Source organism: Sorex fumeus, unplaced genomic scaffold (assembly GCF_029834395.1).
Source record: "Sorex fumeus unplaced genomic scaffold, SorFum_2.1 ptg000126l, whole genome shotgun sequence".
Classification (NCBI taxonomy): domain Eukaryota; kingdom Metazoa; phylum Chordata; class Mammalia; order Eulipotyphla; family Soricidae; genus Sorex; species Sorex fumeus.
This window is the reverse complement of record NW_026606183.1, coordinates 5,073,090-5,098,883: the sequence shown is the minus strand read 5'-3', so window position 1 is coordinate 5,098,883 and position 25,794 is coordinate 5,073,090. Positions and strand designations below refer to the sequence as shown.

The 25,794-nt window shown below is 42.0% G+C and overlaps 1 protein-coding gene across 2 annotated transcripts in view; it reads left to right on the top strand.

Annotated features, from left to right (window-relative positions):
* Positions 1–25,301, top strand: part of TMEM248 (transmembrane protein 248) — a 35,053-nt gene extending 9,752 nt beyond the window's left edge. For both annotated transcript variants that reach the window (XM_056137692.1, XM_056137691.1), the window contains 6 exons: positions 12,566–12,742; positions 15,906–16,191; positions 17,843–17,993; positions 19,161–19,344; positions 21,597–21,740; positions 22,680–25,301. In XM_056137692.1, the coding sequence (XP_055993667.1) occupies positions 12,584–12,742; positions 15,906–16,191; positions 17,843–17,993; positions 19,161–19,344; positions 21,597–21,740; positions 22,680–22,700 (945 nt within the window). In that variant the 5' untranslated portion in view covers positions 12,566–12,583 and the 3' untranslated portion in view covers positions 22,701–25,301. The remainder of the gene's footprint in view (positions 1–12,565; positions 12,743–15,905; positions 16,192–17,842; positions 17,994–19,160; positions 19,345–21,596; positions 21,741–22,679) is intronic.
* The last annotated feature ends 493 nt before the right edge of the window (positions 25,302–25,794 follow it).

The window sequence follows — 25,794 nt, the reverse complement described above, 5'->3', positions numbered from 1 at the left end:
CTTTAGCAATCACCAATCTTTCTGTGGTATGCACAAGTATTTTATAAGAAGCCACCAAGCCATTTTCAAAGTGACTATTCCTTTCTCTTTAGTTTTTTTTTTTTAATTTTAATTTATTTTATTATTATTTTATTTTTTTGGTGGGGGGTGCATCTGGCACTGTGCTCAGGGATCAATCCTGGTAGTGCTCTGGGAACTATATGAGGTGTCAGGGGACCGAGGGATCAAACCCAGGTCAACTACGTACAAGGCCAGTGCTTTCACTAACCCCTGTACAGTCTCTGGCCTAACTATTTCCAGTTGTGTGTCTTCTGGCAGTGAATGGGAGTTGCTAATGCTTCATTCCTTGCTAATAGTTGGTGGTGTCATTGTTCTGAGTTTTAACTATTGTAATTGATGTTTAGTGGTGTATTAGAATTTATTTCCTGATAATATGATATAGAGCATCTGTCAGTGCTTATTGGTCATCCATATCTTCTTTTGTGAGGTGTCTGTAAGATCTTCGGCCAATTTTTTTTTTTAATTGCGCTGTTTATTTTCTTATTGCTGAGTGAGTGAGTTTAGTCCTTCAATACCTGACCTTGGCATATGTTTTCCTTTAGTCTTCACTTGCCTTAACAGTATCCTTTATAGGGTAGAAACTCTTAACTTTAATGGTTAGGTTCATTCATTTTTTTCATATATGGTACCTTTGATGTCAAGGCGATCACTTAACTCAGTCTAGGTTTTCACGTGTTATCTTCCAGAGTTTTATGGATATAAATATAATTTATTAATAAAAAATTTAATATAAAACTTAAATTAATAACTAAGTTTTTGTTTACTTTTGAAAACTATGAATTCTGTATCTAGATACCTCATTCCTCCCCCATCCCCACCCCTAACCCAATGTGTATGCCTGATCTAGCACCATTTGTTAAACAGGTTTTTTTTTTTTTGCTTCACTATATTTTGCTTTTCTCTTTTGTTGGAGAACGGCTAGCTGTATTTATTTATTTTTTAATAAATTAAAAACTTTGTTTTATTAGTGAAACACCATGAGGTACAGTTGTGGACTTACAAGTTGTTGTGCTTGGGTTTCAGTTATACAATGATCGAGTACCCATCCCACCACCAGTGCCCATTCTCCACCTCCACCAATCCCAGTATCCCTCCCACCCCCCACCCCCCATCCCACCCTGCCTCTGTGGCAGGGCACTCCCCTTTGTTCTATCTCTCCTTTTGGGTGCTGTGGTCTGCAGAAGAGACATTGGGTGGCAGTCATGTTCAGTCCATAGACTACTTTTAGCAGGCATCCATCTCCCATCCTGGGCAGATCTTACCACCACCCTTTATTTGGTGCTCCCTTCTCTATCTGAGCTGCCTTTACCCCTAGAGTGTGTGGCTGGCCTCTAAGCCATGGAGTGAACAATCTGGTATTTATCACAGCTGTTCTTGGGTGTTAGTCTCTTATTTTGTTACCCAGATGAATGCAATCTTTCTGTGTCTGTCCCTCTCTTTCTTCATGTCGCTTAGCATAATATTTTCCATGTAGTACCACTTGTATGTAAATTTCATGACTTCATTTTTTCTCATTGCTACATAGTACTCCATTGTGTAGATGTACCAAAGTTTCTTTAACCAGTCATCTGTTCGCAGGCACTCAGGGTTTTTCCATATTCTAGCTATTGTCAACAGTGTTGCAATGAACAAACAAGTGCAGATGTCACTTCATTTACGTTTTTTTTTTTTAAATTTTTGTTAGTGAAACACCGTGAGGTACAGTTGTAGATTTACAAATTTTTGTGCTTGGGTTTCAATTGTACAATGATCAAACACCCATCCCTCCACCAGCGCCCATCCTCCACCACCACGGGTCCCAGCATCCCTCCCATCCCCCATCCCCACCATCCCGCCCTGCCTCTGTGGCAGGGCATTCCCTTTTGTTCTCTCTCTCTCCTTTTGGGTCCTGTGGTTTGCAAGAGAGGCATTGAGTGGCAATCATGTTTGATCTATAGTCTACTTTCAGCATGCTTCTCCCATCCTGGGAGGATCCTCCCAACATCCTTTATTTGATGCTCCTTTCTCTGTCTGAGCTCCCTTTTCCCCTAGAGTGTGTGGCTGGCCTCCAAGCCACGGAGCAAAACTCCTGGTACTAATCTCATCCACTCTAGGGTGTTAGTCTCCTATTTTGTTACTTTATGTTTCCTAGATGAATGCAGTCTTTCTATGTCTATCCCTCTCTTTCTGAATCATTTCGCCTTACGTGATGCTTTCCATGTAGTACCACTTGTATGTAAATTTCATGACTTCATCTTTTCTAACAGCTACCTAGTACTCCATTGTGTAGATGTACCAAAGTTTCTTTAACCAGTCACCTGTTCTCAGGTTTTTTCCAGCTTCTGGCTATTGTAAAGAGTGCTGCAATGTGCTAGCTGTATTTAAATGGGTCTTTTCTGGGTTTATTTTGTTCTGTTTTTCCCTTTTCTTTTTTCCTATTTCTTTGGTCAGTATCACACTGTTCTGATTATAGGAAGTCTCGAAGTCCTTTGTCCTCCTTCAATATTGTCTATACTGATTCTTTTATCTTTCCATATAAGCTTTAGAATAAATTTTAAATAAGTTTTTGATATCCATAAGGTAATTGAATTTTGGATTTTGATTGCACTGAATTAAACCTGTGCATAATTGGGAAGAACTGCCAGCCGTACATGTTGAGTGTTTCTGTTTGTGAGCATGGACCATTTATTTAGTTCTCTTGATTTTGCTCATGAGAATTTTGTAGTTTTCCTCATATAGCTCTTGTACAGATCTTGTTTTTATATTTAAATAAATTTTAGGGATTGACAATAAAAAAAAAAGTGGTGTTAGTTGCTAGTTGCTCCTTGATGGCATATAGGAAACTTGCTCTAATTACTTCCTTGGTTTTTTTTTTTTTAGTTTATGGTTTAATTCTACTCAATTTGATTAGTTTGTTTAATGATCTTGCATTTTAAAAGTACCCACATGTAAAAAGAAAAAAACATAAGTATCTACATATTGATTATGCAGAGACAAGTAAGATATTGTACCTGCCCTTAAGAACCCACAATTACAGTGAAGTGTTCAGGCACTCTGGGAGAAATTTGTAGTTGAAAAATGAAAGTGGTCCCTTCTCCTTGAAGGAGTGATTAGAGAGGCCAGAAAACTTTTATAGGGAAGGTAACCCTTGGCTCCACATATTGGGATGTGGTTCATGAAGGTCAGGAGGACTTGTGGGTTGAGAGGCTCTTACGGTATTGTCTGATATGTACTTGGGAATTGCAGGCGTATTTTTGAACCATTTAAAAGTAGAAAAGACCTAGCTCATGGTTGATCATCATTTGTAACTCAGAGATTTAAGCTGTAATACGATTTGTATTTGAAAAAGTCACTCTGACAGTACATAGAGCAAAGGTTCCCAAAGTTTTGCTCAGTTTTTTTTGGGGGGGGGGGGCACACCAAGTGGTACTCAGGGCTAACTTTTGGCTCTGCACTCAGGGATCACTCCTGGCAAGGCTTGTAGAACCCTGTGGGGTGCCAGGGAGTGAACCTAGGTAGGCTGTATGCAAAGCATGTACTGTGCTCACTGTAATAGATTTGGAGATCACTCCACTTTCCCAGATCTATTTGGCTTACCTGTCCGTCCATGGAAAAGGCATCCCTCTTCCTGGGAACTCTATCTTCTTTAAGTGAGCAAACTGAATTCCGCCCACCCCCACTAATTGCATACTCAAGACTATCTACTGTTGCTTCCAGGCATCGTTTCTTCATCTCCCCCACCAGTATAATTTTTTGGGGGGGTGGGGAATCACACCCAGCAGTGCACAGGGGTTACTGCACTCAGGCCCTGGGCAAGGCAAACACCCTACCCTCTGTGGTATCACTCCAGCCCCAGCCTTCTCCCCCCCCCCCCCCCCCCCCCCCCCCCAGTATTGGGTCAGTATTGTACATTTTGGAAAAACTGACATAGGGGATCAATTTGATTGTCCACAGGAAGATCTAATAGAGACAGTAATAGTTACCACAAATGATGATGGGACCATGGGCCATGAAGTAGCAGAGAAGTATGAAAAGTAAAGAATTAAAGGATGGTAGCACTGTAGCACTGTCCTCCCATTGTTCATCGATTTGCTCAAGCGGGCACCAGTCACATCTCACAACAAATTGTGAGACTTGTTGTTACTGTTTTTGGCATATCGAATACGTCACGGGGACTTGCCAGGCTTTGCCCTGCGTGCGAGATACTCTTGGTAGCTTGCTGGGCTCTCTGAGAAGGGTGGAGGAATCAAACCTGGGTTGACTGCGTGCAAGGCAAATGCCCTATCTGCTGTGTTATCGCTCCAGCAGATATAGAAATTTAATCTTCAGGGGCTGGAGCACGAAGGATAGGGTGTTTGCCTTGCTGCGGCTAAACTGGGTTTGATCCCTGGCATCTCATATGGTCCCCCGAGCACCACCAGGAGTAATTCCTGAGTGCAGAGCCAAGAGTAACTTCTGGCATCACTGAGTGTGACCCAAGAAGCCAAAAAAAGAAATGGAGTCTTTATGGCCAGAGAGATAGTATAGTGGTAGGGGACTTACCTTGCATGTGGCCAACTCTGGTTGCACCTCTGGCATCCCATATGGTTGGTTTCCTGAGCATCTCCAGGAGTAACCCCTGAGCATCCTGGGTCTGGCCCCAAAACTAAATAAATTAAAGAAATGGAATCTTCAGCAATTAGCAATTGCTTGAGTTATATGGGGCTGTGGTTATGGCAGATAGGGTTGGCGGGAGAGAAGGATATTTTACAAAGTTGAGATAGGGAATACAGAAGGAAGAGTCTTTGTAAATATGAACACGTTCGGTGGGCACCAGAATATGAGGTCTTAGGGTTGTAGATTCATGGGGAAACAGACAGTGATTAGTCATGGTAAGATAAGAGTATGTGGGGTTGGAGCATTAGCACAGCAGGAAGGGCATTTGCCTTGCACGCAGCCAGCCTGGGTTTGATTTCCCAGCATCCCTTATGGTCCCCTGAGCACCATCAGGAGTAATTCCTGAGTGCATGATCCAGGAGTAACTCCTGTGCAATCCCAGGTGTGACCCCTTCCAAAAAAAGCAAAAAGCAAAAAAGAAGATAAGAGTATGTGGATGTGAGGTGCTTTAGAAAAAAACAGCAAGATTTGCTGATGGGTTATGTTGGTGGTGGTAAGGAAAAGGAATGCAGGGAGTGTGTTGAGGGAAATGTATATATTTTAATGCTTAATATAAAAAGAAAAATATGAGATAAATCCAAAGGAAAAACTTGAGCTGATAATATCCATAGAGCAGATGAAACAAAATTTTTTTAAATATAGAATAATTTTTTAAAATGAAAAAGCAAAAAAATAAATAAAATGAAAAAGCAAAGAGCACTATCTAGACTCAGTGTACAAACCCAAATGCTGTTCTTTGGAAACATAAATAGAGTATGTAAAAGGAGATGGCAAGCACCAATTTTTGTAATAAAAATCAACATAAGTAAAGTAAATTAAAGTTTGAGCTGCACTGTATTGCACTGCACTGGCCTCCTGTTGTTTATTGATTTGCTCTAGTGGGCCCAGTAATGTCTCCATCGTGAGACTCGTTACTGTGTTCGGCATATCCAGTACGTCACAGGTAGCTTGCCAGGCTTTGCCGTCATGAAATAATACTTTGATAAAAATCCTAAAAACTCATGCTTTGCTTGCAGGATCCCTGAATTTACTCCCTTGGTACCACATGATCCCTGAGCACCATTGGGTATGACCCCCAAAACCAGAATCCAAAAATAAAAGGGTAATAAGTAGTTAAGATTTCTCATTTAAATACAAAGCCAAAAACTTGACAGATTCTAGTGTTTTTTTTATGGTGAAGTTTTATCAGATTTCCAAGAAGTGGAAACACATATCTTATTCATATTATTTCAGAAAATGCATAAGCTAATATGGTTAGTTTTATGGTACAAGGATAATTTAGTTACAAGGAACACATACATATACAAGGAACATATCAAGAGTTATGACAGTGACCTGTAGTTTTTTTTTCTCTTGCTAAGAATGAATGTGGAACTTTGATAAAATTTAGTAAATATTAACAATGCAGTTTTTTAAAAATGATATTTTACTTATCCAAGGAATGAAAAGGGCTTAATATAATAAAATCAAGTTACATTGTTCGTATTAAGATATTAAAGGGAAAGCTGCTTATTTAGAAATTGCAGGTAATGAAATTACAGGTTCATTTAAATCACGATCACGATCATCCTGTTCGTGGATTGCTTCGAGCAGTCACCAGTAACGTCTCCTTCTTCCTAGCCCTGAGATTTTCAAAAAGCCATATTTAGTGCTCTTTTAGGGCTAGGAGAATGAGACCTATCATTGTTACTGGTATTTGGCATATTGAGTACGACACGGGAAGTTTGCCAGACTCTTGCGGACAGGATACTTTTGGTAGCCTGCCAGGTTCTCCAAAGTAAAAACGAGATAATAAGATGTCCCAACAAAGTCTCCAATGGAGACGTTGCTGGGCCCACTCGAGCAAATCGATGATCAACGGGAGGACAGTGACAGTGAAGATGTCCCAGCTTCCGGGAGCTGGGTTTTATAGTCTCTGGGTCTTGGCCATTGATGGGACCACCTGGCACCGGTGGCAGCCGGTGGGTGTAATGCCTACCTACTGGAAGATGGGGGATCTGGGTGGAGAAGGCTCAGTCCCAATCCGAGCAGGCTTGGAGATCTCAGCCCTGGAACCCACATGCCTGGGTTCCTCTGCCGGTTCCTTCATGCATGAGGCTTGTCTGGACGTGTGGAGAGTGGTCTCAGTATGGCTGTGACTGGATCTGGAGGTCTTTGGCTGCCGGGGCTCTGCTCGCGTCGGAGAGGGAACCAACCCGCTCCCCTCCAAGGGGCCCCGGTGAGGACAGCCAGGCGCGGGGGCCAAAGATTCATTTAAATGTAGCACTTATTTGTAAAATGTTTTGCAAACTTGAAATCAAAGAGGTTTTCTTTAACTTGGTGATTTCTATCAAAAAAGTTTAACATTTACCATATATAAAAATGAAATATTAAAGCTCAGAATGAGCCAAGGATTCTTACTACTGCCATTTTGTGTTGATTAATTGAAGACTGTTGTCAAAGTCTTGAGAAAAATGGGAAAAATGTACTAAATTTGAATAGTAGACAAAAATGGACATACCATGTTCATAAGTTAGGATACATGTTGTTGTAAAGGTGTCATTTTTTCCTCCTAATTAATAGTAGATTTGGTGATTCCAGTTTAAATCCCAGTAAGATTTTTCTGAGAACTTTAAAATTGGAATCTAAAATTCTTATTGGGGAGTAGAAAGGCTAAGAATAAACGAGAGTTTTTTTTCTTTTTCTTTTTTTTTCTTTTTGGGTCACACCCAGCGATGCACAGGGGTTACTCCTGACTCATGCACTCAGGAATTACTCTTGGCAGTGCTCGGGGGACCATATGGGATGCTGGGAATTGAACCTGGGTTGGCTTAATGCAAGGCAAACGCCCTACCCACTGTGCTATTGCTCCAGCCCACAAGACAGTTTTGAATAAAAACAGCAAAATGATTGTATTCTTGTAGTAGATAGCAAGAGTCAGACAAGCATGCTAGTGAGGCGAAAAGAATAGAGTGGTGGGTCTGCCATTGAACCTGCAGGTACTCAGGATTAAGTCTCCAAATGTCTGCTCCACCTCTCAAGTTGGTGAGCTCCTGACTTGAAGGTCCGTCTCTCTCTGACCTGTGATCCCTGAATTTTCTTCGTAGAGAGCCCTTCTGCCATTCTTACTAATTTATTAATTATTTTTTTCCCTTCTGCCATTCTTAAGAAATAACAGAGGCTAAGAGATGTTGCCTCACAGTTTGACAAACTGTTTGAAGATTCAGAATGGCAAATTTAAAACACGCATTTCAGTCATTTAATGTTGGAAAGAAAATGTCCAATAAGGTTGAGGTGGAAATTGATCACTGAGATGGAATGTATATGATTAGGACCAATGTGAGAAAGAACGTGTGTGAACTCATGCCTTAATCTCCTTGGAGTAATTGAACAGGAGGGATCTCTTCTGAAGATAATCAGAATGACAAAAGCTTGCTCACTCTAAAGAAGTCCTCTACAGAGAAAACCTACACTGTCTACTAACCTTACTTAGTGAACACACACACACACACACACACACACACACACACACACAGACACACACACACCACACGGTGTTCTTATGAAAAATGTGAAAAGTGTGTTAGATGAACCTCATTTCTTCATGTTTACTATCAAATTCATACTGAAATAAACCCCCACAAATGTTCAAAGAAAGTGAATGAAAAAAGGAAAATCTACATGTGTATAGGAGCTTGGTATTTGTGAGAGTATTACAAATTTATGGGAAACTCGTGCATTACAGAACCATCTTCAGTAACAATTGACTACTACTATAGAAAAAAGTTAAAAGAAACCTACCTCATTGCAGACTTGTCTAATTCCAGTGAGATTAAAAGTAAAAAATAAAACTTGTGGGAGAAAAATGAAAATATATGATGTATAGAGAAAATAAAATGAATTTGCAAAGTATCAGAGGCATAAAGTGGATAGATGTAAACTTTGAAAAAAAGCCAGAGTAAGTGTTGAAGAAGTAGAGAAATTGAAGAATCATTACACTGCTGAGAATGCACATATGGAAGAGCAATTGCAGATTCTCAGAAGGTTAAACAGAGTTTTAACGTATGACTCAAGTGTCACTCATAAGTATCCAGCCAAAAGAGAGAAAAACATTCCATGACTTACATTTTTATAGCACCATTATTCATGATAGAGATTTTCCCATCAAATGATGAGTGGATATTGTTTATGAGTAATATTTCATAAATAATCTTGGCAATTAAAAGTAGTGAAGTATTGTTACTGTTCCAACATTAAATAGACCTTGAAAATACACTAAGTGGGGGCTGGAGTGATAGCACAGTGGGTAGGGCGTTTGCCTTGAACCTGACCCGGGTTCGTTTCCCAGCATCCCTTATGGTCCCCCGAGCACCGCCGGGAGTAATTCCTGAGTGCAGAGCCAGGAGTAAGCCCTGTGCACCGCTGGGTGTGACCCAAAAAGAAAAAAATACACTAAGTGAAATATCACCAAAGACTACATATCCCATAATTTCATTTACTTGAAATTCCCAGAATAGACAAATCTTTAGAGATAGAAGATATTTAAGGGGTTATAGCAGTAGTTATGCTGAGACCACTCTCCGCACACATGAAGGTACTGGCAGAGGGACAAAGCCACGCGGGTTCCGGGGCCGAGACCTCCAAGCCTACTCGGATTGGAGTCGAGCATCTTCCATCCAGATCCTCCAAATTCCAGTAGGTGGGGGTCACACCCACCACTTGGCCCCCTGGCGCCGTGTAATCCCATCAGCGGCCAAGACTCAGAGACTATAAAATCCAGATCCCGGACGAGAACAGTGCAGTCTTCTGCCCCCACGCCTGGGTGTTCCTCGCTGGGACCGCTTGGAGGGGAGCGGGTTGAGCTTTCCTCCCCGCCCCGACTGGGGCTCTGGCAGCCGAAGACCTCCAGGACTAGCCACCACCATGCTGAGACCACTCTCCACACACATGAAGGTACTGGCAGAGGGACAAAGCCACGCGGGTTCCGGGGCCGAGACCTCCAAGCCTACTCGGATTGGAGTCGAGCATCTTCCACCCAGATCCTCCAAATTCCAGCAGGCGGGGGTCACACCCACCACCTGGCCCCCTGGCACCGTGTAATCCCATCAGCGGCCAAGACTCAGAGACTATAAAATCCAGATTCCGGAACCGCGCGGCCGCATCCGCGGCCGTGCAACATCTTATCAGAACTTTTTTTTATGACATCTTATTATCTCATTCCTACTTTGGACAAATTTGCAGGCTATCGAATGTAGCCTGCCCACAGGGCAGAGTCTGGCAAACTCCCCGTGGCGCACCAAATATGCCAAATACCAGTAACAATGATGGGTCTCATTCTCCTAAAGAGCCTTGAATATAATCTCAGGGCTTGAATGAAAGAGACGTTACTGGGGCCTGCTTGAGGCAATCGACGAATAACAGGATGATGAAATGAAATGAAATGAAATAGCAGTAGTCCAGTGTGTACAGCACTTTCCTTATTTGTAGCCAACCCAGGTTTGATCCCTGCCCTGACCTGTGGGACTAGTCAACGTGGATGAATGACTGGGAGAGGGTGCGCGAGTGGCGGGGGGAGGGGGGGGAAGAGAGAGAGAGAAGAATGGGAGCAAGTCAAGACTCTGATCAAGCTCCAACTTTATTTCTCCCAAGCTAGCCTTATATAATTGATTACATGAGGAAGTGGGCAAAATGAGGAATTAACAAAGCATGCAGATTTTCAGTAAATCATGGTGTGAGCCCTAGGGGTGGGTTCATTAGGGGTGGGTTCATGGCACTTATCCCGGGCATAGCTCAGAAACTTACACAATGTATCTTAACATTTTTCAATAAGAGATTAGTCTTAGATTGCAGGTCAGGCTGTACTGACATATTGGCTCCTGGCAGATCCTCAGCACCCCATATGGTCCCCTGAGCCCCACCAGGAGCAGTTACTGAGTGCAGTTAGGAGTAATAATCTCTGAGCATTGCTGAGTGTAGACCCAAAACAAAACAAGCCTATTAAGATATTTCAGTGGTTGATTATGGGCTGATGGGAATCATGATCACTGTCAAAGAGTAGAAGGTTACTTTAAGAGATTATTAAAATGTTCGAACATTATTATAGTGCCAGCTGTCCAGGTCTCTGAAGTGGATTCTTTACACAAAAGAACTTTATGACATATGAGTTATATCTTAGTTTAGCTGTTAACCAATTTCAAGAATCTTCTATGGTAGACAATATAAGCTATATTAAAACTTAGCTGCTTGGGGTATTTAACATCAATAGGATTAAACTTAAAGCTTATGAAGGAGAGAAAAGTTTCTCGATTTGGGGAAATGTAGAAACTGGCACAGCTTGGACAGTAGTCAGAGAGCAGAGACAGGATGCAGACGGCCTTTGCCCTGTCACCCGTTGTGCTCGCCCCTACAGCAGTGTCTTTGTAAGCGCAACAGGGAAGAACTTAGCTGGACACCTCAGTTTGGGACAACTTAACTATAAAACAATTGCATACTGTACTGCTGTGAAATTGATGGGACTAGATTTCTACAAAGATTAACAAATTAGAAACAGAATGTTGAGTGAACATAGCACAAGCGTATTTGCTCCAACTTTTCAGTTGGCAGTGCAGTAATTGTATCTTCTTATACATTAAAAAGTATAAAGGTGCGTGGAACATGTGTACTTGCCAATTGAAGAACTGGGGTTACCTTTAGGATAGAGGAGAGAATTTTCTTTTTCTTTTTTTTTTTTTTTGGCATTACAGAGATCCATCTGAGGACAAATAAGCACACAGCACACATTGCAAATGTTTGCTGTTATGCTGTTAGTTCTTAAGGTCTCTTCATACATCTTTTTCTCCAAAATTAAAAATGAAAATTAATTGTACTTTTGACTGGTACTAAACAGTGTGAAGGGGACCAAGAGACTGGGGGCAGGGGATGGGCAGGGAAGGTCTCTCCGAGGAGTTGACTAATGGGCAAACAAGATTATGGAAGAATAATGTTGTGGAAATTCTTAAAGTCATTTCTGGCAGAGGTAAAGACTTCAGCTAAGCCATTAAAAAAGAATTCAAGAAAAAGGAAGTACATGGGGATAAAATTTATCAAAAGAAATACAAACTTACATTTTGAAAATTTGTTGGAATAAGTGAAAGACAACCTCTGTCAATTGAGAGCATCCAAGGCTTTTGGTCTGTAGGAAAGACAGTGTTGTCCAGAAGACAGTGTTCCCCAAGCTGATTTCCAGGTTCAGTGCCACTTTCCAGGTGACTTTCTTGCAGAAACTGATGACTGATCTAAAAAAAATAACAAGACTGTTGTGGCCAGAACACCATGAGGGAGGAAAGGAAGTTGATGGGGATGCAGCCATTGAGGTGGTTGGGGCTTCAGGATCCTGAAACAATGTGGACCAATACAGATGTCACTGGCCTCGCCCTAGGGTCAGTAGGAAACTTTACAAAGGCTTTAAGTAAAGGACTGATGGAATTCAATATTTATTGAGTGGCTTTCTGTACTTGGTATTGGATTTGGCTTGACTGTACTTTACACCAGGCAGACAGAATGTTGTTAAATAGAATTTTCAATGATAGAAGACTAGAGCATCTCTTTTCTTATGTGTGTTGGCATATGTTTGTGTCATGTTGACCTACTTATAACACTTTAAAAATGGAAGTAGCAAGTGTTTAGTATAATTTGAAGACTCCAGCAGAAGGCATATTTTACTTTGAAGTGATGACATTTGACATTGAGTAGCTGGATTGTTTTTTAATTGCAGTCTTTCGAGTGGATTTATTATCAAACGTTTCTCAGGTTGACCATTCCGTGATCTCCCTGTGCTATTCAAGAAACCAAAAGTGAGAATAAAGCTTTCTTTTGCCAAGTTAGTCTGAGTCTTCTGATGATTTCCTTTCAGGTGGAGCTGGTCAGAATAATGTTCAGCATCAACCCCCTGGAGAACCTGAAGCTGTACATCAGCAGTCGGCCTCCTTTGGTGGTCTTCATGATCAGTGTGAGCGCCATGGCAATAGCTTTCCTGACCCTGGGCTATTTCTTCAAAATCAAGGAGATTAAATCACCAGAAATGGCAGAGGTACAGTATGTTCCAGGTGTTCCTCCCAGACTAGACTTTTAGAGTGGGAAAATACCATTTTGGCTCACCACTTTTTTTTTTTTCCTCAGTCCCAGGGAAAAAGTTCAGTATTTATTTGTAGTTTCTTGTTTTCATTTTCCTGCGACTTGATGGAAATACCTCATCAGATAGTTGTTTTAAATAATGCTACCATTTCTTACAGGCTGTGTGTTGAAAAGCATACTTGTAGAGTGGTGTGTCAGAAAGTTGGAGAAGTAGCTTTTTTTCCCCTTATATTTGTGTTAAATTAGCATGTTGTTACAGTTCAAAAGTTCTAAATGGGCTGGAGAGGGAGTCCAGGTGTTAGTTAAGGCAAGTACAGGTGCCTTGCATGTGTCTCACCCCAGTGTAATCGCAGCACCACATGGTCTGCCAAGCACTGCCAGGTGTGGCCCATGAAACAAAACACATGTAAACATTTGTTATTTGGTTATTTAAGATTTTGGACCACATCTGGCAGTTGGCGGGGATTGGGGGACCATATGGGGTGTCAGAGATTGAACCCAAGTATGCAAGGCAAAAACCCTACCTGCTGTACTATCACTCAGGCCCCGTTATTTTAAAACTGTATCGCCCTCAACATGATCAACTGTACAGGTAGCTTTTTTCATTAGATAAAATGGGATTGAGATCCTAAAGAAGTTAGAGGAGTAAATTTAAATACATTTATTAAAGCAAGGAAAGTATTATCTACAAACTCAACTTCTAGATTTTACATTTTGGTAAATTTAAATATATTATCACATTACCTTCTAATACTTGTTCTAGGCATATCATAATTTAAATACTTGGGCAGATTTTGAAAGATTGGTGTTTTTCACAGCATAAAGCAATATTAATAATATTTGATAGGGATGAATGACACTGTATCTATTAATAAATTTGTTCTATACATTAGCAGTCATGCTAAAATAATAAATTGAAATTATTGGCGGATGAAGTTTCTTTTAGGCAAATTAGTTCCTGTCTTCATAGAGTCCTTGAGTACCTTCTCACAATTTTGCTTCTTTGGTGTGTGGTCATTGCTTACAGTGAGATTGGGGATTGGGTTGACATTATTGGGTTTGTGCATTGTGTTTGCCGTGTAATGGTGATCATAGCTGTCTTTTGTGGTATTCTAGATCAGCCACCAATCTGCAAACAGGTACCAGTCCTCAGATTTACAGAGGACGAAAGCCATTGTTCTTAGTGATATTAGCAGGAGGGTCGACCTTCATTTGTGGACTCTAACACAGTTAAAATAGTAAATTTAGGGGTAGGGCACTTTCCTGTGTGCAGTCCACTCAATATCAATTCCAGCACTGCATATAGTCCCAACCCTCTGCCATCCTCCCAGAATTGCTGCCATCCCACAGCCAGGAGTAAGTCCTGAGCACAGCCAAGTGTAGCCCCCAAATAAAAAAATAATAAGGTAAGAAGTTTCAATTATTTTTACTGTGAAATCCTTTCAAAGAGTATTTTTTCTGTTTTAGAAGAGAGAAACCAGAGTTTTAGAAGAGTTTTAGAAGAGTTCTAGAAGACTCTACCTTGCCAGTATCTTTAGAGGTTGTACAAAAAAAGAAAAAACAACTTAATTTAGGGCTGAAATGAACATTGTGTTCACTGCTAAAGTGTGAAGCATTCTGGCAAGTGCTTTTCCTCAGAGGTCTACTCTAAGCTGATCTAGTCGTTAGGGTGTAGCCTGGTTAATTTGTCCCTAATAGCTAAAATGGACTTGAGCTCTCTGGGAAAGCTGTTTCAGATTGCTGCAGAATTTTGGTTATTCTTAGTTTTGTGGTTTTAGTTTCATATGAGGTCCCCAAGTCCCAGGAAAGAGTATTGGAAAAGTTGTAGACACATAATCCTGATTCTGCCTACAACTATGGAACTGAAGAGTTCCTAATTTGATGTGCACCTCAGTATCCTTGTGTCTGGAACGGAGGGTGAGGTAGAATATTCTTTTCCACTTACCACCCTCTAGATTTGTTGACTTCGTTTGTCGGTGTTAGAAGAGCTGTAAGTTAACACATGGAGTTGCAGTCTTGCTCAGTGCTAATAGATGGTTGTACTGATGCTAGAAAGGCAGGCTCGCTCTCGACTGCTTGGAATTCAGATGGCGCTTCTAATTCCTACCTGTGCTAGAGTAATTTGTATAATTCAGGTTGTCTTCACTTCTGGCAACTCTGTAAATGAATGTTACTTGGGAGACATTATATTTAACACTTGGAGATAGGCGTGTTGTTGCCATTTCAGCATGAGTTCATCCATGGGTTTCTGCTAACAGTAAGATTCTACTGGATACTAATTATTGTTCTCACTACAATAAGCTATATGTGTCTTTAAGCTCACTTAAGACTTAAAACCATTAGTAGAGAGTATGTGTATCTTTTGAAGTCTGAAAATACTTTTTCTCCTTCCTTTTGAAATTGTTCTTATTCTCACATAGCATCCAAATTTCATGATGGAGGAGAAAAACAACTCATGACTTGAGTTACTTCCTGTGGCTTCATACTCTTAACGAGAGAGAACATAAGGTGTCTAGAATTGACCTTTTGAAAAGAATCAATAAAGCCTTATTAAAAAATAATTATAGGGGCAGGAGCAATAGTCCAGTAAGTAGACGCTTGCCTTGCGTGCAACTGACCTGGGTTTGATCCCTGGCACCCCCAAGCCCGCAGGAATGATCTCTGAATGCAGATTCAAGAGCCTTGAGAACCACCGGGTGTGGTGCAAAAACAAACAAAAGTGACAATAATAATAATAGTGATGTAACTGCTTAATGAGTTTGGATTAGTTCTTTTGTTCAAGCTTCTTTTTTTCCAATCAAGTTTGATTCTGAAGGTAGATTACTTGAAGTATAAAGGCTGTTTGATCTTCTTGTACAAGTTGGTTTATCTTACATTTATTTACTACCTCATGCCAGTCCAGAATAGTTTCTTAGATTTTGAATAGAAAGGGTTTGGAAAATTCCACCGCTAGGCCAGTCTAAAGAGGGTGATGCTTTATGGTCATTGTTATTTTAAATTAAAAGCCTGACTGTGAAGTATAGTTTCTCTGTTCCTGTGTGATATCAAAGTAACTCTTTTTTGTGGTGGCTGCGCTTTTGGACTACTCAGACTGATTTCTCTTTCTCCTATTCCTGAAGGATTGGAATACTTTTCTACTGAGGTTTAATGATTTGGACTTCTGTGTATCAGAGAATGAGACATTAAAGCATCTTACAAATGACACCACGACTCCAGAAAGCACAATGACCAGTGGGCAGACCAGAGTGTCCACCCAATCCCCACAGGCCCTGGAGGATTCAGGCCCAATTAACATCTCGGTTGCAATCACCCTGACTCTGGACCCACTGAAACCCTTTGGAGGATACTCCCGAAATGTCACTCATCTATACTCGACCATTTTAGGGCATCAGATTGGACTTTCAGGTATCTGTAGTCACTGTGTTCTCAGACTGTCACGGGCAGCCCCTGTTTTAAGGCCGATGCCTAGCAGCTAGGGTTTACTCAGATTATATTTGCATGTGTCTCACCTTTTGTTGAGTTTCAAGTAAGTGATGTTAAGGAGCCATATCTGCTACATCTTTATTTTAATAAAGTGCTGGACACGCAATAGACTCTTACCAAAAGGGCAAGAAACTGCACGGGCTATTTCTGGTTTTATATTAACAGACAACTTTTTCCTTTTTTTTCCATTTTTTTGTTGGAGTTTTCAGTGCATGCTATTGTTGTTCATCGACAGATTTTTGGACTCCGTTATTAGCTCACCATTGAGCTGTGCACAATTAGCTCAGCATTAAGCTATGATAGCATTGTTTTTGTGGCTGGGAAGAAATAGAGAAAAACTTACAATCTATTCGTTTCTGTGGAAGTTTGGGACTGTAGCATAGACATGTATGACTTAATATTTGCCAAGAATTGACAGTAGTTCCTGGCACAAAGATGATATGTATTTATATATACACTCACACACTTGTTCGTTTTAAAAATCAGATCAGAGTGCTGGGAGAGTCTAAAGGACTGGAACATCTGCTTTGCATGTGGCAGGTGCAGGGTTAATCCCCTGCACTGCATGGTTTTCCAAGCAATAGCAGGAGTAGCCCCTGAGCACTGTCAGCTATGACCCCTCCCCCTCATACACCCATGCATACACCCCCCCACACACATACCCAGAAAGAAATAAGTTAGTTGTTGAGAAGGTGTTATGATCCCGAAAGGCTACATTCTGGAGATTCCGGTCTTGAAAGAGTAAGCATTGGTTTCTTTGTTTACCAAGAACCATTTCAAGTCTTTAAAGGAAGCCCAGAGAGAGCTCAGTGGACTAGAACAATGCTTTGCATGCATTGGTCCCTGGCACCGCTTGGTTCCTTGAGCACCAGTAGGAGCAACTCCTGAGCACTGAGCCTGGAGTAGCCCCTGACTACCATTGAGTGTGGCCCCAAAGCCAAAAATGTCCTTAAGTGAACATGAGAGTGTCTTCCCGCTTTCTCTTTGCTGTCATGGTGAGCTGATCCTGTGGCAATAAGGTAAGGCAGTTCTGGGTTTCTGTTCTGCAAGTAGACCTATTCCTTGCACTGTGGTGGGACTCCTGATTTTCATTTACGTTCCATCACTTACTAGCCTGTAACCTTCTCACCCTCAGTCTCCTGGCATAGAAAAGGAAACTCGCAACACTCTTTTGGTCCCGTTTGTGAGTGAGTGGTAAATTTTAAGTGAAAAATCACATATAAAAGCAGATAGAAAATGATAGGAGTGCTGTCCAAACGCTAGAACAGTGGTGATTGCAGTCCACCCAACCCAGCTTTCCAGCGTGGACACGGCCTGCACTTTGGCCTGACGCTGGGCCAGGCGCTGGCTCGAGGTGATCTTTCTCCATCTGGCGCTTCGTGGCACTGCTGGGTGAGCAGGCCTCACAGTGGTCTCAGAGCAGTTGTTTCTTCGATCCTTCGAAAGCAGGTGTTGTGCTTCTGTGCACTGTAGGTGGTTCCTGGGTGGTGTTGGTATCAGGATTCATTCGGGCCCCAGGAGTAATACATAAATTTTTGCCTTTGCTTACCAAAAAATGGTTTCTTTCTCCTAGGCAGGGAAGCCCACGAGGAGATAAACATTACCTTTACCCTCCCCACAGCGTGGAGTTCGGACGACTGTGCCCTTCACAGTCACTGTGAGCAGGTGGTGTTCACAGCCTGCATGACCCTCACAGCCAACCCCGGTGTGTTCCCTGTCACAGTGTAAGTGGTTTTCTGACCCAAGCGGATGTGGGCGAGAGACTCCATTTACTACCAGGAGGGGGGTGCTGGAGCGAATTCGCAGGATGTTCCTGACATGGGTTTATGTAAAGAACTTTCGGGAAACCTGGGATTCTGCAGATAGAATTTCTACAAATAATTATCAGAGTCAGTACTTCAATGAAGTAGTAGAAGCCCCGGTGGTTGTGTGTTCTTAAACTGCCTATCCTGTTTGTAGAATAAGCACATCTGGGAAAGATAAGAGCTCTGGTCTGTGACCAGAATAACTGTTAATTTAGGATCTCGAAAAGGAAGATTTTGTTTTTTTCCATTGTCTAGATCTTTTTACAATTGAAAGCAAGTGTACAATTGAAGAAGAAGACAAAACAAAGGGGGGAAATGATGATCTGTTTTTGTTTTCAAAGTACAAAATACTGTTTTTGAAATGTCTTAAGGAACAACTGTGTTTTTTCCCTCTGAAAAGAGCGAAAGATCTGCAAATACATGGAATATAAAATGTAGCTTATTCAAGGGATTTTATTTTCTTTTTTTTTTTCTTTTTGGGTCACACTCGGCGATGCACAGGGGTTACTCCTGGCTCATGCACTCAGGAGTTACTCCTGATGGTGCTCAGGGGACCATATGGGATGCTGGGAATCGAACCCAGGTCGGCTGCATGCAAGGCAAATGCCCTACCCACTGTGCTATCTCTCCAGCCCCACAAGGGATTTTATTTTAAACTAATAATTATCCCGGTGTTTATCTTAGACTTTTGGGGTTTGATAGGAAAGATAAGATACTTTGCTGCTCGGGTGATGGAGATGGTTGTATATAAAGTTTCCAGTTGTGACTTTAAGACATTTAGATCATTTGAGAAAATAGACTTGAAAGAAGTTGCTCCTTTTGGCAGCATCGTAAGTCGGAGGACCATGCTTGGATTCTGAAGGCAGAGGTTCTTCAGACTCATTTATATCAGATGCTTATTTCTTGTAGGACCTGTTATGTTCATTCAAGTTTTTAAAAATTCTTGAACTAGGGACATGACAGTACTTATCTCAGAGAAACATGTGTGTGTCTCTTTTTTACACATGTGGCTCTGTTCAGTGTTAAGGGAAACCTGTAAATGTCTCAGACTACAGAGCATGTGTCTCTGCTTCTCTTCCCTTGCAGACAGCCACCACATTGTGTTCCTGATACGTACAGCAACGCCACGCTCTGGTACAAGATCTTCACGACTGCCAGAGATGCCAACACAAAATATGCTCAAGATTATAATCCTTTCTGGTGTTACAAGGGCGCCATTGGAAAAGTGTATCATGCTTTAAATCCCAAGCTGACCGTTATTGTTCCAGATGTAAGTGAAGACGTTGTATGAATTGTGAATTGTTGAAGTAGCTTTTTTTTTTTTTTTTTTTTTTTAACTTTTTTGGGTTAGCTTGGTCCCTGCCATTCTGGATTTCTTTCTGGATTGGAAGATGAGGCAGAATGACAAGACTTGGGAAAATGTGCCACCCTTGAAGTTGAGGAAATTCTTTTAAAATTTATTTTCCTAAAAATGTCTTAAAGCAGGGGCCACACCCAGTCGTGCTTGCGGGCCCAAGGCCACTCCAGAGAGGCTCAAGGAGCCTTGTGCTAGGGTTTGAATTTTGGACCTCTTACATGCGAGGCATGTGCTCAGCCCCTTGAACCACACCCCTGACCCTGCCTAAGGACATTCTGCTCTGTTCTTTGCTGCTTCACTCAGCAGTTATTCTTGATTGACCCCTGGGTGTTGTGGGAGATACTTGTGCTGTTTTAAGCATGCTAACAGCTATTCCAAGAAGAACATTTAGCTTATGTCAGTATTGGATTTAAATAGTACTTTTGGAATTCAGAAAGGTAGGAGCTTCACCTACATGGAGAAGTTGAGTGAGACTTTGATATTGAGAGGTACTGAATAGAATTTTACCTACTGAGAAACAGGAAAGAAGACTAACCTAGATTGGTGGGTGATGTGCCACTTTTAGCTTCTTAGATTTGTGTCTACTTTTAGCAGACTGCTCTCTCTCTCTTTTTTTTAATTAAATGTTCTTTTTCTGTGAGCATGTCACATGGATTTATTTTCTTTCTTTTTGGCGGGGGGTGGGGTGGTGGGGAAGGGTGTGTTAGGGTATTGCCCATGCAGTGCTTAGGGACACTCCTGCTTGCTTAATACTCCAGTCGGGCATTGTGGCACAGCTCTGGCTCATTAGGACCACAGTTGGCAGTGCTCTGACCCTAGTTGTATACAAGGTAGGTACCCCTGACCTTGAGCTCTCTCTGCAGCCTCTTATTTTTCCCCCTCGTCCACTTTCTATCAAGTTGTGGAAGTTGTAGGCTAGAGCCCTGCCAGGAGTGAGCTGTGATCAGGTTGGATAGTGGGTGGAAGCCTCCTGGGGTAGTTAGACTTTCTTTTCAGGCTAGGCAGTCACTTTCTTGGATGCGCTTTCCAGGATTTGTAGAGCAGAGTGTTAGGAAGACTGTTCTGCCCATCAGGTAGTTAGTTGTAGGTGGGAGGGGGTCTGAAGCTCACAGGAGAGGAACGGGGTATGAAACCAGACACACATAGGTGTTAAAGACCGGTTCCCTGGAAGCTTCTCAGGAGAGAACCTCTAGGGGAGGGGGCTGAGTGTTCCCATAGAGTAGGGGTGCAGAAATCTCGGCAGAAGGCTGCTTAAGAAATCCTCTGGAATACCTTCTCATTGCAGAATGAGAGCCAGATTTAATATTTAGAAGACAGATAGAGAACAGGACTATTCCAGTTAAAGAATTAAAATAGATGACAGCCTTGATTTAGATTACAAAACCAGGATTACCAATGTTTTGGGGTGGGGTATGGGATGTGGGATAGACACTACATAACCTAAGGACAGTGTTGGGCTATGGAATGCGGAGGTGGGCTAGAGTAGCATGAAGGACTTTGGTGGACGGTCTTGGGTCCTTGGGTGGTGTTGAGTGGTGGTAATTGTGTACATCAAAGCCATAGCATTAACACTACTTTTATAAATATCTGACTTGAACTATTATAATTAAAATAGAAAAACAAATTTGTGGGCTGGAGAGAGAGTACAGGAAGTCTATCTCATCTAGCACATAGCTGATTGCAGTTCAGTCCCCAGCACTGCATATGGTCCCTCAAGTACTACCAGACATCTTCCTGAGCACAGAGTGGGACTGGTTTTCATAGACTGTTTTTTGTGGGATCCTGAGCACTGGCAGTTGTGGTCCCAGACAAACCTAAAAGATTAAACTTGAGGGGCCAGGAAGATCGTGCAAAGAAGTAGAGCTCATGCCTTCCATGTTTGAGGCCATGCACTGGATCCCCAACACCTTATTCCCTTCTCTTGTGCCTCGAAATGTTACCCTGGTGAGCACTGTTGGGCTCAAACATCGAACCATCTGATCTAGTTGACTTGGAATCACTAGGAGTGGCCCCTGTGCCCCCGGGCATTGTTTGAGAAGCCCCATCTTCCCCCAAAGAGAGTTAAAGTTGAGATAAGTCTAGAGATTTTGAGCCCTGGGTCTAGAAATACGGCATTAAGATGTTCTGATAACCCGGTACAGATGTTTCTTGTCTTTTCTCTCTAGGATGACCGTTCATTAATAAACTTGCACCTCATGCACACCAGTTACTTTCTCTTCGTGATGGTGATAACAATGTTTTGCTATGCTGTTATCAAAGGCAGACCAAGCAAATTGCGTCAGAGCAATCCTGAGTTTTGCCCTGAGAAGGTGAGATGTGGATGGAGTCTGGCTCAGCATTTTGCTAGAGGTCTTTACACAGAAAGACCTGTCTAGTTCTGTTACGTTATTTTTTCTTAGAGAGCCTTAAACTGTGGTCTGTGACTTCATATAGGATCAGGTAACTGAATGTGTTGTCGTGAAAAATTTGGCAAAAATGAAAGGTTTCTGAATGCACATGACCAAAATTTAAGATCAACTAGGGAATAAATCTGGGGGTGTTTGTTGCAGTATCTGCCCATATTTCATTTCTTCAACCTAAAGGGATTACAGGTGGAAATGGGTTCAGAAGCCTTGCGTAGAGCAGGGGTTCCCAAATTATTTAGCCTACTGACCCCTTTTTAAGTTAAAAAACAAAAAAAAAAACATGATTTGGTGTCCGCCCCAATTGCCTGAACTCTCCTCTAAGTGAGCCACCTGATGTGTCCCTGCAGTGGCTGCTCCCCACTGGCGGTCCCATGCCTTGGGAGTTGGTGTCACCCCTTGGGGAGTTTGCTTTAGTGCAGTGGTTCTCAGCTGGGGGCCAGAGGGCCCACTGTGGATCCCCAGAATAGTCCGAGGTGAAAATCGCATAAATGGGGCCACAGCATGAAGCTAGGAGGCCAGTCGGTAGGACATAGGTCACAGGAAGAAATCAGGGTTGGAAAGGAGTCCGGAGGGGAAAGGACGGAGAAGGGGCCTGAGAGTATACCCATTAAGGCTTTGGACCGGCGGATTCTGTCCTCAGCACAGCTGGTCTGTGACACGGCAGGAAATGATTCTGTCCTAGATGAGAAGAACCTCGGGGATTTCTTAAGGATTTTCATAGGGTTTTCGTGATTCTCTGGCTTGAAGCGAATGTGCATGTCTTTGGGTAGAGCCCAGGAGAGGCGGGGCTAGTTACCTTAGCGCTGCGGTGTGACCGTTTGCTTATCTTGTGGTCTTCTTTAGGTGGCTCTGGCTGATGCCTAACCCCCCAGCTGGTGGCTTGCTGAGAGACTGAGGAACCATAATCATTGCCTGCTGAACCCAGCCTGGGCCTGGACACTCTGTGAATACATTATCTCGCAATGTTGGGTTATTCCAGCCAAAGACATTTCAAAGTGCCTGTAACTGATTTGTATATATTTATAAAAATCTATTCAGAAATTGGTCCAATGATGCACGTGCTTTGCACTGGGCGCAGCCAGAAGCCGTCAGCCTCACCTGTACACTTGGCAAGATGTTCTCTTGGAGCGCCAAAGGGGAGTGGTGGTCTTGCTCTTGGAGCAAATCGTGCCACGCTGTCTTTTAAGAGGTCACCGGGCATTCGTTACTGGTGGGGTTGAGGTTTGCTTTTGTTCAAAACAGTCTGCGCCTTTGATATGATACTGCATTTCCAAAGCCACCGATCCATTTTGTGGATTTTATGTGTCTGTGGCTTAAAAATCATAGTAACAACAGTAGTACTGTTTTCTCTGTTTTGCTTGCAAGGAAACATGCCTATCTTTATCAGTTTTTTTTTCCCTTTGAAGAAAAAAAGTACAATAGTTACATTTTAATACTGCTCTAGTTAGGACAGACTTACGCTTTTTTATCTTGAGTAAAAAGTTAAGTACTTAAGAGTCACTACACAATAAAGATCTTAAGTTTCATTTTCCACTTTGGTGAGAAGTATGGCTTGAATTGGCACAGAATGTCTCCCCCTTTCTCCTCTGTTGCTCATTCTTTTCATTGTAATAGTTACAGCAGTTTCTTTGCGCTAGAGGCTTGAAAATAACAATATGACTTTAGAATAAATTTAACCCTTTTCTGGAATGCAGATAACATTATGGAAAGAAAGAATGATTTGGTTTAATAGTTAATTGGTGTTTTTGAAGAGGAGATGAACTCTCCTTTTTTTACAATTAAGGAATGGTCAGAAGAAAAAGTAACATTTCCTGGTAACAATGCTGGATGATGTGACAAATATGCCTGTGAAATTTTAATCAAAGCCACTTACTAGGAAAACCAAAAGCGCTTCCTAGTAACATTTTGATGATCTAGTTTTTGCTTTCTTTTTCCTTTTAATCCATTTCCATTTATATTTCATTTATATTTAAAAATGTGTGATTTTTTTTCCCTGTACTTATTTTTTGTTTTTCTCTTTTCAATTAAAAAAAATCGATAGCTCTTTTAGCTCTTTGCCTTAATAACTCATCATCATTAGTGATTTCTGTGTTCTCCCAAGCACTGTTCCAGCAAAAGGGCAAATAAAACCTTAGACATGACTGTCAGTTCTTCTATCTCTTAACTCTTGGCGTATAGTCTGTTCTAAGTTAGAATCAGTCCTACAGTCTGAAATGTATTGGCCCAGTATGTTTATCGCAGGCATTCTTGAATGGAAAGCAGTTGTTTTTTAACTGAAGATGGTTAAAATAATCACCATAGTAACTAGATATGTTTGTAATCCTTTTTTCCTTTTAGTACATTTCAAGCGTGATAATGACTTGTCTATCCAGTTGTTTTTTTTTTTTTTTTTTGTCTGTTACGAGTTGCTTAATGATGCATGGCTAATTTGTTCATTTGGTTTTCTCTTTAGAGACTGGAGGCTCTGATGAGGTAAGATAGAGAAAGAGCCATTTATTTGGCTTGACCTTTACAAACGCGGCATCATTAAGACCAACAGATTTTAGATTAAGCTGCTACCGAATTGATGGAATCCCATCGAAGTGGAGTTACAGGATTAGATTTATAACTGACGAAGTAATATCAAAGGAGAAAGGCAGGCAAAAGAAGTCAGTTTCACTGGTTTGTGCAATCCAGCATGTTGGCTAATTTTAACCCCCCTTGTTTGTCGAATAGGGAATGGCTGGAATCTGTAGCTAGGAAAGGAAGGAAAGGAAGGGCCTCAGGTGCCTGGACGATCTAATTCGTGGTAAAGCTAGGACACAGTTTAAAACCCAGCATTCACCCTAGCAGGTAATCCAGAGTTCAGAGCCCAGAGCCACGCAGGTATCCAAGGGAGGTAGGGGAGGCTGGGAGCCCAGGGGAGCTGGGAAGAAGTCTAATGACCGGGGACTTCCCTGGAGCCTCAGGAAGCCCAGAGGATCCGTTAGTACTTGGACACCGCCGGGTCTGGCTGGCGACTGCAGGAGGAGAGTGTCACAGACAGGGCCTGTTTGCCGTCCAGGGGTGACCCAGCACAGGAGCACTCGCTCATCCTCAGGCACCTTGGACTGGATAAGGTCCAACAGAAGGTCAGCAACTTACTATTAAAATGGTTGTTTCAGATCATATTGATCTCTTTTCCTTTTTTCCTTTTGTCCTTTCACTGTTTGACTTGAATCAGTTTTGATTCTATTTGTAAGTTTTTCTTTTCATCAGGAACCTGCCATTTCTGTTGCGTTTTCTTTGGCAGTGTGTAGGTAATTCAATATCCTGGTTTCCAACCCTTCTGCGGGCACTGTAGGGTTAGGAGGGCCAGCAGATCATTTCACTTATCTTGCTGCATGATGGTCAGTAGCTGATCTGTTATGGCATTCACTTCCAGATTAATTTTCTGTGTTTGAAATATGTGCATATGTGCTTTACAGAATAAAACATCTGAATTTATTTGCTGCGTCTCTATTTCTTCCAGACGGATGTTTGGTAAGGAAAAACATATGTGATGAACATTTGGTTTTTTCTCTGCTGCTCTGTGCAGGGTCCACCTATCATCAGGATGAGAGGGCAGTGATTCCTAGTAAGCTGGTCTTGCCAAGTGTGCAATCTTCTCCCTTAGAGGACAAACGCTCTGTTGTCTAGTGGGGCCTAGGTTGACTCTGCTTTTATACCTTGCAGGTCCTGTGGTGGTTGCTGCTGAGAAGGGGGCCTCCCTCTCCCTCTGGTTCAGAGCATGCAATCCCCTTAGCCTGCTGCTCTCCTGTAGACCCCTCAGGAGCACACTCAGGAGCAGAATCAAAGTCACACCAAAGTAGCCGACTGGTCCTCTCCACCTCTGCAGTCCTCTTTGTAGGAATTTTACTGCCCCGGAAAGAAAATTTGATATTTCTGTATCTAAGCTGAGGAAGGGAAGATAGGACTTGACAAATCCAGTGAAGCAAGA